Source organism: Lytechinus variegatus, chromosome 6 (assembly GCF_018143015.1).
Source record: "Lytechinus variegatus isolate NC3 chromosome 6, Lvar_3.0, whole genome shotgun sequence".
Taxonomy (NCBI): domain Eukaryota; kingdom Metazoa; phylum Echinodermata; class Echinoidea; order Temnopleuroida; family Toxopneustidae; genus Lytechinus; species Lytechinus variegatus.
Window position 1 is genome coordinate 38,314,084 of NC_054745.1, and position 19,063 is coordinate 38,333,146.

At 35.8% G+C, this 19,063-nt stretch overlaps 1 protein-coding gene and 1 long non-coding RNA gene across 2 annotated transcripts in view; one reads left to right on the plus strand and one right to left on the minus strand.

Annotated features, from left to right (window-relative positions):
* Positions 1 to 3,553: 3,553 nt before the first annotated feature.
* The window catches only part of LOC121417440 (carbohydrate sulfotransferase 15-like), a 38,721-nt gene continuing 23,211 nt past the window's right edge, over positions 3,554 to 19,063 (minus strand). Inside the window, exons 5-9 of the mRNA XM_041611156.1 lie at positions 17,924 to 18,055; positions 17,222 to 17,369; positions 7,642 to 7,801; positions 7,031 to 7,175; positions 3,554 to 4,579 (exon numbers count right to left, since the gene is read on the minus strand). Coding sequence (XP_041467090.1) covers positions 4,332 to 4,579; positions 7,031 to 7,175; positions 7,642 to 7,801; positions 17,222 to 17,369; positions 17,924 to 18,055 — 833 coding nt within the window. The 3' untranslated portion in view covers positions 3,554 to 4,331. The remainder of the gene's footprint in view (positions 4,580 to 7,030; positions 7,176 to 7,641; positions 7,802 to 17,221; positions 17,370 to 17,923; positions 18,056 to 19,063) is intronic.
* On the plus strand, positions 8,250 to 13,684 carry LOC121417441. The gene is made up of 4 exons (XR_005970351.1): positions 8,250 to 8,533; positions 10,438 to 10,567; positions 11,208 to 11,321; positions 13,146 to 13,684. It is a non-coding gene; the product is annotated as an uncharacterized LOC121417441 (long non-coding RNA).

Here is a 19,063-nt window from a genome sequence, read left to right on the forward strand (position 1 = left end):
CGAACAAGATTAAAATCTGTTCACAATTTAAAAATCCGTAGGGTTCTTGTAAAAACATTTTTTTGCATAGTTGGACATGTCTAGCCAAATGTACATGTAAGTTAATGTCTTAGCTTTAAATCGTTTCACTGTTGAGAGAGCCTTTCTTGGAAAACCTTTTTTTGGGGGGGAGAACCCCTGTGACGTGCCATCTGACTTTCCTGATTATCCCGATTTTGACACAGAAGTCTTCAATTTTTGAAAATAGAGTTTTAGCTTCAAGGCGCAGGACGGGTTCAATTATGGAGAATAAAGCAAAGAAATAATAATAAAATAATAATACTTTTAAAAAATAATACAATAATAATAAAAGAAATAAAAATTATAAAAAAATATAATAAAGAATAAAATAAAGATTAAAAACAATAAATATAATAAAAAAATGAAAATAAAGATTAAATAATAAGAAAAAACAAGTTGAAAAATAAGAATAATGAAAATAATGATAATAATAAAATATTAAAAGTAAAGAATAAATTAATAAAAAGTCGAGAATAAAGTAATAAAAAAATAAATAAAATAATAAAGTAATACAGAGGGGCAAATAAGTTGTGTTTAACTTTATGCCTACTTCCAAGGTAAATTCCAAGGTAAATAAAATTTATCGTCAAATGTCCTTCCTGAAAAAGCACAACCAAGACGTGTTTGTCGAAAATTGATGAATCAAAATAGCAGTTTCGGCCTGGTCGCTGGAAGGAAATATTTGCAATACTAGTCAATTTTCGTCAATTCCAAAACTATTGAAAAGTTTGGTTCAATAATTATTGAAAAAAATCCAAGGTGTTCTTTGTTATCTAAAGCCCTTCTCACACTTTGCGATTCGTTGCAATCCGAATTTCAAATTAAATGTATCAACATTTATTTAATATGGATATTCCTACTAATAAAATATTACGAATCAGAGTACATAATAGTGGTAGGTCTACTGATATCATAATTCAGTCTAGAGAGAGCCTCCCTGAATGAATAAAAACAAATTGAATTCCAAATCGTAATGACGTCATCATCGGCTGCGAATTGAAACCGATTTGGACTGTATTCCGACCATAGGGCTTGCCGCAATGTAAAGGTATGATTTTAGTTTTCCTAACAATATGCCAAAACTTTAAATGAAATAATTTAATTCTTGGAATTTTCATATTAAATGTATGTATTTGCAATTATTGACCACGTCGTGCGCCGCGAAGCGAAACACTCCTTATATAACTGAGCTATGTTTCGTGCGAAAAAAATATATAATGGTGTTCTCAAATGGGGGGGGGGGCTTCCTCTGTTATTTTTATAACAGGGTAACGTGTCGATCGATTCTTGGGAATTGACAAACTACAAACTAAAGAAAAAAATCTGAAGACATTGTAATATAACCATTTTCACCATGTGTTTATTTATTTCAGTAATTTAGTAATAAGATTTGCACTTAATTGTGATTAAAACTATGAAGAACTATCGGTATGAATACAACCATATCTCTGTTTTCACGCAGTTGTGTTGTGTAGTTAATTATAATAAATATTGGCTTGTAGTTCATGTTGTAAACTACGAGATGGCACGAAACGTGTCCGAGATCAATGGGGGTCATCATGCACCCCCCCCCCCGTGTCATTGATGCATTTCAAATAGGCCATTTTTTAGGGTTAAGGGTGACTTCCACTTGTTGAGAAAAATTCACTCCGAATAGAGTGATTCTTCACGTCACTACTAAAGGGAGTGAAAATTCCCCCGTCCCATGATTCAAACTCATCCATGTAGATCATATTCAATAGGCAAACCGAACCAAGACATTTTTTTAATATATAGAGATACAATTTTACCCTTTTTAACCTGGTGCTGAAAGATGATTGCCGACCCCATAAACAGATATTAGTGAAGCATTTCAGTGATTTTATTTCACTATTTGATAAAAGTTACTGAAATCCTTGCATCTGATTGGCTCGGGGGGGAGGAAAGTGTCGGTGAAAATCCCTGACTCTGTGTTTATTGAAAATGATACCCGGATAATAGACACACATAAATTGCATAGACGAACTAAAACATCAATAGCAAGACAATACTTAAATTCTGTAAATATTATTCTAGAATCAGTGGACATGGACACCTAATCTTACTTCAAATGTAATCTAAATTTACATTGTAGATGACGTACAGTAAGCTAGTTCATTTCATATTGGTGATTTTTTTTTGAGTTATGAGTCGCATGATTCCGCATAAATCACGTGATTCTTAAGAATTTACAGACGTACAGTGTATAGATCATGCAGATCTATTTCTAACTTGATCAGTTAGCTTACAGTACTAATCAGTAGCGGACCGTGACCCAGAGGAGACAAAGCATTGGGGGGGGCACTGCATTGTTTGTGAACAATGTCGTGCCCCCCCCCCCACAATGCTTTGTGTCCTCTGGGTCACGGTCCGCCACTGGTACTAATTCAACATCCGGGCTAGCACGTAAACCATCGATATGAAAAAGCTGGAAGGGGCTCGTTGTATGCTGTCACACGTACAACCTTCGATTAAGAAAAAGTACCCCATGACAAAACAGTATATGGGGCCATACCAAAAAAGAGTGTAACTATGATTGTGCGCCCCTTACCTTTTGACCTTTTAGAGCAATTTTGGCGGGTTGTAGTTCTATCCAGCGTTTGGATATCGATGGCGAAAACTAGGCCGTCAGTGGTGACCTGATGAATGCAAATCATCCTATTACTAGCTGATGATGTTAATGTATGGATGTCATCCAGTGACCATATTCAAAGAAACCCCTTATTATTCCCCCCTTTCTAGGCCGGGGGGTCTCGGAGGCCCCCCCCCCCCCCTCAACAAGTCGCGCGATATTTTCGCCGCGCAAAATTTTTTGACCGCGCTGCTCGCTGACTTTTTACTTTCAAGAGTTGCGCAACTTTTGAGACCAATTTTGCGTCACCCGGGTACGCGGTTCCGAAGTTACGCAACATTATGTAAGTGCATGCCAGACCAAAAATTGCTCAAAAACGTGATTTCGTGTACAAAGTCAATGTAAATTGTATTTTCAACCAAAAATCATAAATGTATGATTATTTTTAGTTTTGCTGGCATAAATGTATGTATTTTATGCTGTTTATGATCTTAGAAGAGTCCCCAAGGAATTCCATTGAAAAACAATGAAGAAAAAAAAGGTATCCAAAACAAAGAAATACATTAGAAATTGCAAAAAAACAATATAATACATAAGAAATTGATCTGATATCACAATTTTTTCATGTGCACTTGCTAAGAACATCACAAAGAGTTTCTATTTCAAAAATTAGAACATTTGGAGCTTTATTTATGGAGTTAAAGGAAAAAGTATGATTTCGCATACTAATTATGCATAAATTAGCATAATAATGTAATAACGATTCGCATGAAATAAATTACTCTACAATTTTGTAGATTATATCCCAGACAACCTGCGTGCCAATTTTCGGCGCGATCGCGCGGTCGACGGCCGAGATCTCAAGGGGGGGGGGTGGGTCTGGGAGCCCTCCCCCCCCCCCCCCCCCGGCCATATGAATTCCCAAAATACCCCGGCCTAGATAGGGTTAAGCTCTGTGTTTAAACAACTAATGAATCATCTACGTTGATGTTAGTCCACAGAAAACTAGTATTATTTGAAAGTTCATCTAGCACGCATTCATAGATAAATATTCAGCAATTATTTAGCAAGTAGCTCATGTATTCTTTGTGACCTGATGATGTAAATGCATGAATATCATCAAGGCACTATGTTCATATAAATCCCTTGTTCTGCAACACTCGTCTACTCTGTGTTTAAACAGCTAATGAACACTTATTATTACGTCACTGATATTCAACATGTGACGTTATTCCACAGAAATATGTTATCATTCAAAAGTTCATCAAGCTCTGCGTTCATAGATGAATAGAAAAGATTCTACAAATAGCTACGCTAATCTAACGACCTGATGATCGAAATGTATGAATATCATCGAGACACTATATTCATTGAAATTCCTTGTCCTTCAATACTCGGCTGAGCTCCGTGTTTAAATAGCTTAAGCATCCTTATGATTACGTCACGGATCATCCACGGTAACGTCATTCCACAGGATCATTCAAAAGTTCATCGAGCTCTGAATATTTTTCAGCGAGAATCCCAGCTATAACTATTGATGACTGGATGGTGTACATGAATACAATATCATAGGGGAAAATGATTTCATGAAAAAGAAATTATTCAAAAACACATAGTAGCCCAGCTACTATTGATGACTGGATGATTATGAATACCAACTACATTGCGGAGTGTAATGGTTTCATGGAAATCTTCTGCTCCCGAACGCTTGCCCATGCTCTATGGCTACAGGTAAGTGGGTGACGTCATTCCACAAAAATTTCGTGCTGTTCAAAAGTTCACTGAGCTCAGCGTTCATTGGTGAATAGAAATTATTCAATAACGTCCTTGTTTCATCCAACATTTCTCCAACGCGTTTCTTCATCTGGGTGTTTGTCCTGATTTTCTCTGCACCGCAAATGAAGGACAACCCCGAACGCTTTAATGGCGCTGCGATGAAAAACAAGAGATAAATGTAATGTTATTGAAATATTGTTTTGTAATGATTACAGAAATTACAGAAAGTAGCAAATTATGCTGGCAATTAAGGTGACAGGCGAAGTGACAGATCTGACAAACGAATGCAATGATGTGATCTTGAAGTGTGTCTCATAGATAATAGAAAATGATAATCACCCCTATACCGGTCAATAAAAGCAAGAACTTCACACTTTCTCATCTCCTTTGTTCCTCTCTCTATCCACAAATACAATTAAATACAATGAATAAGCACATATCTTGTCTCTTCGCCAGTCATCTGTACTACATCAAATTTCACCTCTTAACCCTGTATAGCCCGGGGGGCCTAAAAGGCCCCCCTCGACATTTATCGCGATAATTTCTAAATGCAAAAAAAAATACGCTGAAATTTCATGACTTTTTTCTTTCACATCTCCCGCACATTTTGAGACCCTGTTTGCGAAAATCGGGGGTGTACTTGCGGAGATATAGCACATATTCGTGACCAATGTCACTGAAAATGGCAATTTCCATTGACTTTTGTGTGTACAATGTATGGGTTTTACAAGAAATGTTGTCAGATGAATGTTTTTTTTTCTGTTTTTTCCTCACATAACCTTCTTTTGGGCTATCACCAACTATTCTAGATTTAAAAAAAAAACAATAAAAAATAGAGATTTCAAAACAAAGAAATACATAATAAATTAAAAACAAAGAAATACATAAGAATTTGGAAACACGGAAGGAAACAAGAATATTATCGCGAAAAATTAGCATATGCGCATAATTAATTACTATTATAATCTAATAATTATACAATTTCAATACAGTTGAGTGAGCTGTCTTTTAGATTACATGACTGGCTACTAACATGCTTGATTCCATTGCATTTTCTCAAAAAAATGGGGGGAAAACTACAAAAAAATGAAAATTCCTTGAAAAAATTGAATATTTGCATAATTAATTAGATAAATAAAAAATGATAATAAATATCACAAATTTGACAACGCATTCTTGTAAAATACATAATGAGACACCCACACACCAAATTTGGTCGCAATCGGTCGATGAACGGCCGAGATCTGAGGGGGCCTAATAGGCCCCCCCCCCCCCCCCCCCGGCTATGCAATTTCAAAATAGCCCGGGCTACTATAGGGTTAAACCAGTTAACATATATTTAAGTCATTATACATGTAATATAATATGAGAATGTAACGGAATAATAACTCAAATATTGACATCTATTGTGTCCATATAATCTATATTTATTGAATTGTTGTGCAGTATAATCTATGTAAATAATGTATGATATTTTGTAATGCCAACAGAGTGAATTTTCTAAAGGACAATGAATTAATGAATAAGAATCTAAATCTGAATTATACAATTTGATATGCCTACCCATGCGGAAATTTCCTACAGGAAATATTGATCTTTATTTCCCTGCACTTCATATTTACTTGCATTTCATTGTTTGGTTTTAGGTTGATTTCATTTTTTATTACATGCATTCTCTCTAGCAAAAATCTCAAAGATGCGTAAATTTTACAATATCTGCATATTTATTGAATTTGAGGAGCAATATAACGATCCTGCCGAAAGAGGGCGTTGCAACGTTTTGGTTTTACTACTCAATACAAATTACTCTCTAGACTATATATACAGACGCTGTGTATTCTCTAACTAGGCCAGGCATATTTGCTGCATGATGATAACCCCTCAAAATAAATCTGTGTTTGGCCAATAGTTTTTCCTTACTCCCAATTTCATTCAAAAGATAATTTAAAGGTCATGTCCACCTCAGAAAAATGTTAATTTGAATAAATAGAGAAAAATCAAACTAGTATAACGCTGAAAATTTCATCAAAATGAATTGTAATCGCTTAATTTTCACAAAATAACGATATACACAACTGGGTGAGTCAGTCGATGATGTCCATCACTCACTATTTCTTTTGTTTTTCATTGTTTGAATTATACAATTTTTCATTTATTACAGATTTGACAATAAGGACCAACTTGACTGAATCATATAGTATAAAACACTGCTATCTACACACGTTCAGGGAGGAATTAATCATTGTTTCACTTGACAATGAGGAAAAAATTAGAATATTCCATATTCCATATGATATAAATACAAAAGAAATAGTGAGTGGATGACGTCATCAGTCTCCTCATTTGCATACTGACCAGGATGTGAATAGAACTGTTTTGTGAAATTAAGCGAAACTTTAAAATGTCATAACTTTTTTATTTTACATCCGATTTTGAAGAAATTTTCAGTGTTATGCTTGTTGGATTATTCTCTTTTTATTAAAATCAAGTTTTTATTGGGGTGGACTTGTCCTTTAATTTTCTTGAATCAGCCCCCCCCCCCCAGTCTTTATAGGGTTAAAAACCAATCAACAACAACATCTTGAAACACTGTGTATCACTTACATAATTCTAAAAAGCGATATATCTCTTTCAGTTTGCTGATACACCGGCTCTGCCAGTCCTCCAATCTCAAGACCAGGATTTGCTCACGTGGGAATATTCTCAGCCAATCACGAAGAAAGACAGCGTAGTTGCCTAACAGAAGACGCTGGACAGAAATGTGAGAAAATAACGTTAATTTAAAAAAAAACACACACAGTAAAGCATAAATAAGCAAGCACAAGACGACTTGGGCACTTCCTTATTGCAATCCACAGACTACGGGATGGCTTTAAAATGTGAAAGGACAATCTATATCCAATAGGAGAGTCATCACTTCATTTTATATCAAAGATATATTGTTACTGTAATCAAGTATTTTTTTTCTCAAACTCCAATTATTTCCACGAGTTGCAGCACAACTAGAAAATGTGATCAAATACCTTACTCAAATTTCCATCTCGCTGCACGGGTCGCCTCACGGTAATGGAATCGTTCTATTGCGTGTGATTTAATGTCATATGCTTTTCAGCTTTGAGTTATACGTAACACTCTGTGAGGCACACCCAGGTTTTTTTTTACAATCTAAAGAAACTTTCAGAGAGAACCAACTTCAGTCGCAGTGGTATACGTACAGAACTCTGTGTTCCGTGGGCATAGGTACAAGCACGGCTACTCCTGTTTTGAGTACAGCGTTGGTATCTTCGTATGCCCTCGTCGACTATCTCGTGAAAGTGACGCTTTGAAATGAACTGATCGTCCTCGTTCCCGAAGAAAAGGTAGTCAGAATAAACCCTGACAGTGAGAAAGATTGAATTAATTACATTAAACTAAATCAAAATAACTTATTTTAACTCGATAAAAAAACATACGTGCAAGTTACGGGTCGTGAGTTCCAGTGGTTAGAGCATTGGACTCATAATCGCAAGGTTGTGAGTTCGAATCCCAACTCTGCCATTGTCTCCACTTTGATAAAAAGGCCCAAGAGTGATATCTGTCGTCTATTACGTCAGCCACTATGACTGATTAACCTAGACGTAAAATGTTTCCAAGGTAATTGGTTATATACCAGCTTGGCGTTTACCAGCAAAAAATGCTGTCCTGCCGAGTTCCTACGGGAGTTACCACAAACAGAAACAGAAGTTATGGAAAAATACATGGTCAAAAGGGCTTATGTCGAAAGGGTGGGTGCTGTCGCGTTAGGGTGCGTCAACGCGAACGCGAAGATTCGTCCAAAGCCCCCCCAGTTTGGCCGAAAGGGTGCGTTGGGAGCGTTAGGGCGCGTCAGTGTCGACAACGCCCCCAAATGGCACAACCGGGGGGGCTTTTCCCGAACCTTCGCGTTCAGTACATTTTTATTTTACAAATCGTCTTGAACGAGGTTCGCTGACTAATTAGGCCACGCCCACTCCCAAAGTTTTGATAAAAATGTAAAGTTTGTTTGATGTTTTCGCCGCGACGATTCGAAATGAAACGAAGAAATTAGCAGAAGTGAAGGTCACCGGAGAGGTGAATGAGGATTTTACCGTAAGTAAAACCATTCAAAATGTCGTTCATATTATATGTAAGGTGATGAATAATTTGTGGTGCGTAATTATCAATTGAATTACAAGAAAAGATAATCTTCTGGCAGGAACCCTGTCGATACGATCGACAAACTTGACAGTACATAATCCAGTCTAGTCCCATACCCGTGTTTCTGTGTCTGCAGAACTAAGTATCTGACTGAGGTCCACACAACGACCCATCGCGACCCTGTCCATACACGTTTTTATGATCCACACAGGGCTGTAATTTTGCTAAGAGAAATCTTTATATTGTTTTACCTTTATGACATTCGGCATTATCGTGATATAGGGAACCACCGTTCACTTCATACAGCAGCGCTTTATTCAGTCACATGCGCACGCACTACCCTATTTCCACCTCCACTCACTTTGTACACAAGTGCGCGTACACAAATCTACGAGTGGTTCCCAAAACCACGATTTGGCCTGGCATTCTATATTAAAAATCATAATTTTTCTTTTCCTTTGGTTTTGTATTAATTTTGTTGCTCGGTGTGGTCGGGGATATCCTCGATTACCAGCGTGTGCAATAGATGTACACAAATCCAATGTGGCCATCCCAATTCTGTGTTACAGTCATTGGAATTGGACAGGAGCTAAATCACATATTGATAGTGTGAGTGATAAATTGGATATTCTCAACTTATTTAGCATATAGGCTTAGCGAACACAAGTCAAACGAAATGGAGGCACTCGACAGCAGGCGAGGATTCAGGGGGGAGTTATGTGGCAGAGGTGCGTTCACACCCAATCAAAATCTAGATATTATAAGTTTTAAATGGTGCACCCGTGGCAGTAGACCAAAAGCTTCGGTCCCTGTTTTGCTGGTTGTTCAGCTGAACTCCGTTGGCTTCACTCACCAAATACAGAGACCGAAGTTCTAGCGCGATCTGTACAGGGGACTCAATGGCCATATGTTTACGTACTTAAGATCGGATAAAAAGGGGAAGTGAATTTGCGCGACAGCCGAGGTAAGTCACTGTTTTGTTCCTTTTAACTTCAATTTTCTCCGTTTTGGGGAATTATTGCCAAGAGGGAATATAAATTTGCATTTTGGTCGCGTTAATTTTCAAAATTGTTATTCATTAAAGACAAAATTGAAGAGCCCCGACGGGGGGATTTTGCATTGTAAGTCCCCTAATGGTGGCTGCACAATAGCAAGCCGTCTGTGTATGAGGAGAAATAAAAAAAAAATGTTTAAAAACTCCTCAAAACAGACAGCTGCCAGCTGTCTAGCTATCGTGCAGCCACCATTATGGGACTTACAATGCGAAATCCCCCAGTCGGGGCTCTTCAATTTTTCAATTTTATTTTTCATTTTTATCGTACCACATAAAGTTAGAGTCTAGATCTAGTCAAACCTAACCTTAAATAGCACGTAAAGGTACTTAAAGGTCCATTCATTAAAACAAAAATAAAGGGGAATATGCAATGGATCTCATCAAGCCCAAGTATTTTTTTGCCTTTGAATCTCATAATAAAGTACTATTGAACAAAGTCCAGTAAATTAAACCAGCAAGGTATCCATGTGCTATTGGGTTAGAAAAAACTTTTATTTTAATTCAAAAATATATTAATGACAAAAATGTTTTATTATTTGTATGATTAATATGTTAATGACTGTCTTGCTTATAATCAAGTGGAAATTATATGAATTAACAAGAATTAATTGTTGACCGATTGTTGGTCGATTCTAGAAATTTCAGGATAATACACCAAAGAAAAATGATTGGTATATTTGAATCATTCCCCTTTATAAAATGTCAACAATATTCATAGAAAGTGCAATATTTTTCAATGATCACTGTGTCAATCTACATATTTCTTTGTTATATCAATGTAATATTAATGTTCTAATTTCAGACTGGAACTAGAGAGCTTGGCTCTGACTGGTCTACTACAGCAAGGAATGTGCCAGGGGCCAATCTGATGAACATGTGGCAGAAGATTTGGCAATGGGTGAAGAAACACTGAGATTGAAATGCAACCACAGGTAACATGTAGACTAGTAAAATGCTATAATGATGACAAAAAAATGAAGGATATTGTTTAGGTTGCAGAATGTTAAATCATTAAAACCCACATCAATGATAATGAAATCGCACTGTACCAGATTTTAAAGTCAGTTTGTAATGTAGACATTACATAGACATGAAAGACCATGACCATGCAAAAAATCATCCAGATGGTCATTTTTGTACATGGTTTTGGAAAACAGTGCGGGAGCTGAAAAACATAAAAATTACCATTTGGTCATGATTTTTTGCATGGTCGCTCACTTTAAAAACTCTACAGTTAACATGCGACCCCAGCCCCCCCCCCCCCTTCTGTTTGCGTAGCCCCTACTCACACCCCTCAATCCATTTTTCACTACTTGCTCATGTGTATGTACATACAAGCTACATTACGAGGAATAATTTCTCTAAGTTTCTCAGCCAGAGCATATGTCATTTACTATTTTTATTTTTGATTAACATAATAAAAGCTTGAACCCTTTGTTTACCCCCTTCTATATGAATTCTGGTAATCAAAAGATGTTTTATTTCCTGTTTTTAGACATGTACATATACATGTGAGAAGAAATACAAGATTGTGGCAAATATTTTAATTAGTTCAATACTCTTTTCCTTCAGGTGGAGGCTTCACCCAAACTTTTCAGACGGATGCGAGATACAAAGTTACCCAAGTATAAATGGTTGGAAGGTTTTGGAGAGCCAGACAAGAAGGCAGGAAATGTGATGTCACTTGTAAGTTAAAACACTCTTAAGTATGACTGCCTCACTTTGGCGAAGAAAGTAGTCACATTAAAAAAAAATTAAATTACCAGTACTGTTCTCTTCTTTATTTGGTCTTCTAGCAGTCAATATTTGAAAACAGTGACATCTATAAGTCTATAAGATAATAAGTGCTTAGATGCTTAAATGATTAATGATGATATTTCTTGGACAGTTGTAAAACATCCAATATCAATCAATGCTAGATGCTGTGACTTGCTTTCTATTGCCAAAGTAGTAAATGAATGTTCCATTGTTCTGCATTCCTATTAGACCCCCCCACACACCATCACCCTCTGCTTTGTCAGCTAGGAACACTGCAAAATTACCCAAAAAAGAACACAATTTTTTTTATATCTCTTGTAGGCCTGTATAAATCAGATAAATTTAATGACTACAAAAGCAGTCATTAAACCTCACTTATTCAAATGATCTTGGTAGGGGGGGGGGGTGGCTCAGGATCTTGCCTGTAGATTGTGCACTCACTTCAGAAATCAGCAGGTTGGTTCTGAATCACGAAATAAAAAACAAATGTGATAATTTTGGATTTTGACTCCCTTTATTTTGGTATTAATGAGAAAAACTCAAGTCATTAAAATCAATTGTGTATACATGTACATTTTAATTTTTTTCTTATGCATTTTTTTTTTCGTTGTTTAACGGGGGGGCTCGACATTTTTCGCGATAAATCAGCTGCTCAAAGTTTTTTTAATGTGTCGCTCGCTGACTTTTTACTTTCAAGACTCTCGCGCAACTTTTGAGACCAAAATTGTGACCCCCAGGTACGCGTTTCCGAAATTACGCAACATTTCGTAAGTGCATGCAGACCCAAAATTGCTCAAAAACATGAATTTGTGTACAAATCCAATGCAAATAGTGTTTTTAGCCAAAATTCATAAAATGTATCATTATTTTTCCTTTTACTGCTTAAAATCATTTAATTTTATCTTGTCTATGGTAAAAATAAAGTCCCCGAAAATTTCCATTGAAAACACAATGAAAAGCAAAAAGTCATAAAACAAAGAAATACATAAGAAATTTAGAAAACAATAGAATACATAAGAAAATAAATGTGATGTGTACATTTTTGAAAAATAAATTTGATCAGATGCCTATCTAGAGTATGTGAAACAAAAATGAGCATTTTAGGGGCTTTATTTTACTAATAAGCCAGTTCGTAGTTCCTTTCTGCGCATGATCAAAAGATTCTATGCATGATCAGAAGTAGGTCATTTGTACTAAAGTGACATGGTGCTTTAAAATCTAATGAGATAAGCACCAACTTTGATGTCTTGATTATTCATATATTCTTTTGAATTGTCATTTTCATTTTCATCCACAAAAAACAACAATGCTTCCACGAACGACTGGTATTTCACAGTTTGCAAAGTACATTGTGCAACATGCTAAGATATGCATTCAAAGTAGGAATGCAACAAATGCCTTCATTACGTGTTCATTTGTGTGCTATTCTAGTCACCTGGTCTATTCAATTTCTTCATCCTGCTATGTAAGGCAAGCTTACGTAATATCTTGCTTTGAAATCTGCCTATCATGATGAAAGAAATGAAAGGTCATTTGACCAAAATTGTCCACGAAGTAACTACGAACTGGTCTATTAGAGCAAACTTATGATTTTACGCATAAATTTTCATAATCAATGAGCAGTGAGATTTTTCGCAGAATTTTAACAGCGATAATTAAATGAGGAATAAATGACTTTGGTATCAATAATCATGGAAATTAATATCTTTATTAATAAAATATCACATGCTCTATAAATTAATTCCATTTCAGTTACTTCAATAAACATGAACAGCAGCAGGAGCAACAACAGCATCAGCAGCTGAAACCTCAACTGCAATAAGAGATGCAGCAACCGCACCGACAACATCAAGAGCAACAGCAAAAATACCTACATGTATTACAGCAGAAATGCAACAATCACATTGGCAACATCAACAGCAGCAGGAGCTCCAACAACCATGCAGGGAACATCGCGCGCAACATAAATAACTTCATCAAGAGATGCAACAACCACAGTGGTAAACATCAACAGCAGTAGCGACAACGACAGTAGAAACAAAGCCAATGTCAAGGATTAAGCAATCATACAGGAAACAACACAAGCGGCAACATCAATAAATGCATCAGGGGATGCAACAGCCATACTTGTAAACAGCAGCAGTAGCAGCGATGACAAGAGCAACCACACAGGCAACACCTTGAGCAACATCAGTAGCAATGCACCAGCAATGAAACAATCACACCAACAACACCAAGAGCAGCAGCAAAAAGAAAATAAATTCCAGCAACCATGATGACAACAGCAGCGGCAACACCAACAACACTAATGAATGTTGAAAAACTTGTACAAAAGTCAATGACACCACAGTTTTTTTTTTTAATTTATTGGACATTATTGATTAAAAAATGCACAATGATTTATTCAGGTTGAAGAAAATTATGTGTGAAAAAATTGTGTACATTTGAAGATGTTTCCTGTGTATTGAATAATATTTATGAAAATATAGTTTTATAGATGAAAATATGATTCTTGAAATGTCTACTTTTTATTTGTCATTGACTAAAGATAAATACATTTTCTTTGAATTTTCTTAATGAAATGAAAAAAAGGGAATTTATTCAAATGTTATCATTATTATCATCGTTCTTATCTTTATTATTATTATTATTATCACTATCATTATTACTATTATTATTATTATTATTATTGATATTATTATTATTATCATTATTATTCTTATCATTATTGTTATTATTATTATCGTCATCATTAAGTATTATTTTTCTCATTATTATTATAATTATCATTATCATTATTTTTTATTATTATTATGATCAATAGCACTAGTAACATGTTAGTATTTGGATTAATTATTATAATTATTGTAATTAAAATCATTCCTTCATTTTTGTCTCACCTGCGAAGCAAAGTGAGACTATAGGCGCCGCTTTTCCGACGGCGACGGCGGCGTCAACATCAAATCTTAACCTGAGGTTAAGTTTTTGAAATGATGTCATAACTTAGAGAAAATATATGGACCTAGTTCATGAAACTTAGACATAAGGTTAATCAAGTATTACTGAACATCCTATTACAGTTTCATGTCACATGACCAAGGTCAAAGGTCATTTAGGGTCAATGAACTTAGACCATGTTGGAGGAATCAACATCGAAATCTTAACCTGAGGTTAAGTTTTTGAAATGTCATCATAACTAAGAAAATATATGGACCTAGTTCATGAATCTTGGACATAAGGTTAATCAAGTATCACTGAACATCCTGCATGAGTTTCACGTCACATGACCAAGGTCAAAGGTCATTTAGGGTCAATGAACTTTGGCCGAATTGGGGATATCTGTTGAATTCCCATCATAACTTTGAAAGTTTATGGATATGATTCATGAAACTTGATAGTAATCAAGCATCACTGAAAATTTTGTGCAAGTTTCAGGTCTCTTGATTAAGGTCAAAGGTCATTTAGGGTCAATGAACTTTGGCCGAATCGGGGGTATCTGTTGAATTACCATCATAACTTTGAAAGTTTATTGGTCTAGTTCATTAAACTTGGACATTAGAGTAATCAAGTATCACTGAACATCCTGTGCGCATTTCAGGTCACATGACCAAGGTCAAAGGTCAATAAACTTTGGCCGAATTGGGTGTATCTGTTGAATTACCATCATAACTTTGAAAGTTTATGGATCTGATTCATGAAACTTGTACATAAGAGTAATCAAGTATCACTGAACATCCTGTTCGAGTTTCAGGTCACATGATCAAGGTCAAAGGTCATGTAAGGTCTATGAACTTTGGCCATGTTGGTTTTTTTTGTTGAATAACCATCATATCTCTGTAAGTTTATTGGTCTAGTTCATAAAAAGTGGACATAAGAGTAACCATGTATCACTGAACACCTTGTGCGAGTTAGAGTAGTATTCAAAGTCAGAACTGCTGCTATATTGAACCGCGTGATGCCGGTGAGACTGCCAGAGGCATTCCACTTGTTTTCTTTTATTCTTCTTTTTCTTCTTCCTCTTCTTATTCCTCCTCTTCTTATCATTATTATTATTTTTATTATTATTATTATCATTAAGCATATTTTATCATTATTATAATTATTATAATTATTATTATTTTTATTTTTATGATCCATAGGAGAAGGAGCATGCTATTATTTAGATTATTATTATTGTAATTAAAATAATTCCTTCGTTTTTTATTTTCTTCTTTCTCCTCCTTTTGTTCTTCCTCGAACTTCTTCATCTTTTTCTTCTTCTTCTCTTCTTCTTCCTCTTATTATTATTATTCTTATTCTTCTGCTTCTACTTTTTTCTCTCCTTCTGCTTCTTCTTCTTCTTCCTCTTATTATTATTATTGTAATTAAAATAATTCCTTCGGTTTTTTGTCTCGCCTGCGTAGCGGAGCGAGACATAGGTATCACTATTTCCGGTGTCGGCGGCGTCGTCGTCAACAATTGTGTTGTACACCCAATAACTTTCTACAGCTTCGAGGTGGGATCACCAAATTCATACCAGAGGTCCATCTCGTGAAAGCACAGGTCAAGTTCGAATTTGAGTTGAATTTGAATAAGGTCAAAGGTCAATGAACTTTCCATGACTGGCACTGTGCTATGTTGTACACCCAATAACTTTCTACAGCTTCGAGGTGGGATTGCCAAATTCATACAAGAGGTCCATCTTTTGAAGGTGCAGGTCAAGTTCGAATGTGAGTTGAATTTGATTAAGGTCAAAGGTCAATGAACATTTTACTTCAGAACTCAGTACTCTCTATACTTGAACCAGATTTTGTATTTTACTTGTTTATTCTTTAAAAGCTGTTGTTGTTATTTATTTAATGAGCTATAGTTATTGACACCATTTATAATATTCACACAAATTTGCCAAAGGTACGATAGAAAAGCTGTCAAAGTTTTCACTCACATTGTTATGAATTACATTCTTTTTCACTAACATTAATTTCCTTACTTCCATGGAAGTCATTATACATGTAGCTTCATAGTATTAACAGCATTCTTAGTGTTATCTCATTTCCTAGGGATAAAGTAGGCCTATAGCATTATTGCATATGTAAACTGTCAGAACCACAATTCACCCCCTAAACTGCTGACAGCCTCGGAAGTCATACAGCATAGTTTTGACATACATTCTCTTCATGACTGCAATATGCAGGCGAGACAACGCTTGGCGTTTGCCTTGTCTTGTTCTTCTTCCTCTGCATCCCTCTTCCTCTCCTTCATATTATTATAATTACTATCATTATAATTATTACTAAATTTGTATTTTCATAATTGTTGTCTGTGATATTTTTTTTTGTTATTGTTGTTCTTCATCATTATCTTATTCTCCTTCTCCTCCTCCTTCCGCTTCTTTTTCTTCTTATTGTTATTGTAATTATTATTATAATTATTATTAATATTACCATTATTATTATCATTATCATTATTATTGTAATTATTATTATTATTGTTAGTATTATTATTACTATTATTATTATTATTAAAAACAAAATAAAACGCACCCTTTCGGCACTTCCGGGGGGCTTTGGACGAATGGATGCGTTCCAGTGAACGCGACGTGACGTAACGCTCCAAGCGCACCCTTTCGGCCAAGCCGGGGGGGCTTTGGACGAATCTTCGCGTTCGCGTTGACGCACCCTAACGCGACAGCACCCACCCTTTCGAAATAAGCCGGTCAAAAGAACGACAAGGCAAAGTAAATAAAAATACAGCGTAAAAACAAAATTCGAATGTGGAGTGGTATTACTAATACTTTTAACATGTCTTCTTGCATTATCATCATTAATCATAATCACAAGTTAAGATACCTTTCAGTTGGGTTACGAAGCACGACTATGAACTTCGCATTTGGTTGAACCTCCTTGATGACGTCTGCGATGACGTATTCTGGTCCGTCTATCCGATTGGACGGTTGTTGCCATGCGTTATCCCACAGAGTAGATGTTGATCCGTCACCTATTACAATAGTGTATAAAAAAAAACGTATGGGGAAATTGCCAACTCGTCCACTGCCAACTCGTCCCCTCATCACAAAGGTCTACCTTCATTTAGTCTAATGCCAATCTGTCCATCAACATACAACCATTTGGTCCTATCATGAATTCGTCTAATCGCTTCGTCAATCCCTACTTCGTCTGTAACCATTTCATCTCATCACCAATTGGTCTAATATCTGTTTTATTTTATTCATGAAAACAGATTATTATTATTATTACCATATGTTATATATAACAGGGCACTGTTTTTTGGATTAGAAAGTAGTGTACAAGTAATTAATTGTACAAATCACAAACAATTGTGTACAAATAATTAATCGAGCTAAAAGCGAGGGTTGCAAAAGCAGTGCTTTATATATCCTCAGGCAAAAACGCTTTTTAAATCCCTCTATTATTATTATTATCATTATTATTATTATTATATAAAAAATGCATACAAATTAATGAATACATGAATAAAATACAAAATATAAAATGAAAATCAACTCCCCCTAAAAAAGTGAACTGACTTACCCACTACCAGCCAGTTAGCCATGATAGGATTGTCTAACAACTTGGGCACGATCCGATACGACATGACGTCAAGATACCATGACAACGAGAGGGGCGTGGTTACGTTGAAACTGTACTCGGGAGGGAGTTCCCCTAGGCGAGGGAAAGAAATGAAATGAATAGTTCGTGAAATGGGCGTGGTCATAAAGTTTAATGCAGAGATAGGGGCGTGGTTATGATGATAAAAGGGAGTTTTTACTCGGCGACGTACGGAGTGTTCAAGAGCACAGGAAATGTATTTAAAAATGTCCGTTATATGACATAGAACAGCTGAAAGGTCTTTGTCGAAAGTTGTTGAATCAGAACAGCAGTTTTCGTCCGCTTGTCCACATTCAAACTGCTGTTTTGGATTCATCACTTTTCGACAAAGACTTCTTCGTTGTTGTATGTCATGAAGGGCTTTTGAAAATACATTGTATCTGTTCTTGAGCCCTTCGTGTGACACACAGTCAAAGCTTCTATACAGGGAGCTCCCCGATGGACAGAGAAGGAAAAAGTCAACTCAATGGATTGTGAAATGGGCATGGCCATAAATGCACACAGAATCAAGCAGCGATAGAGGGCGTGGTTATTATTTTCATAGATCTACTTTGCCTAAGAGCGGAGAATATGGAAAAAAGTCAATACGTTATGAGATAGGCGTGATCATTAATTGTTATATCGAGAAAACCAAATGCAATTGTTTTCAAATTTATCAGGGCCCCATTTTTAAAAGAGTTACGATTGATCCAATCATCGTAACTATGGACGGCCAGCAACGTCAATATGTAAAATGCTTCTTATATATATATAAGTACCCCTTAACCACGGACAAAGCTGTAATAAACAAAGCACATGTACCCCTTCAGTAACCCCATTCATATTTACATGCTCTGTCAACCCAATGTTATACCCTAATGCACACGCTCTGTATACTTTATTCTGTCTCAAAAAATTGTGTTCTTCATACTACCAGTCGCTGATGATCCTTCGGGTGGAACAGTCTGTACGACCAGCTTAAGTTAAGCATCCAACCAATAAATTATTTATACTCAGCTCCTACACAGTCGAGCACTATATATGAATGTATATCCCTACATTCATTGATTTCTTGACAATTTA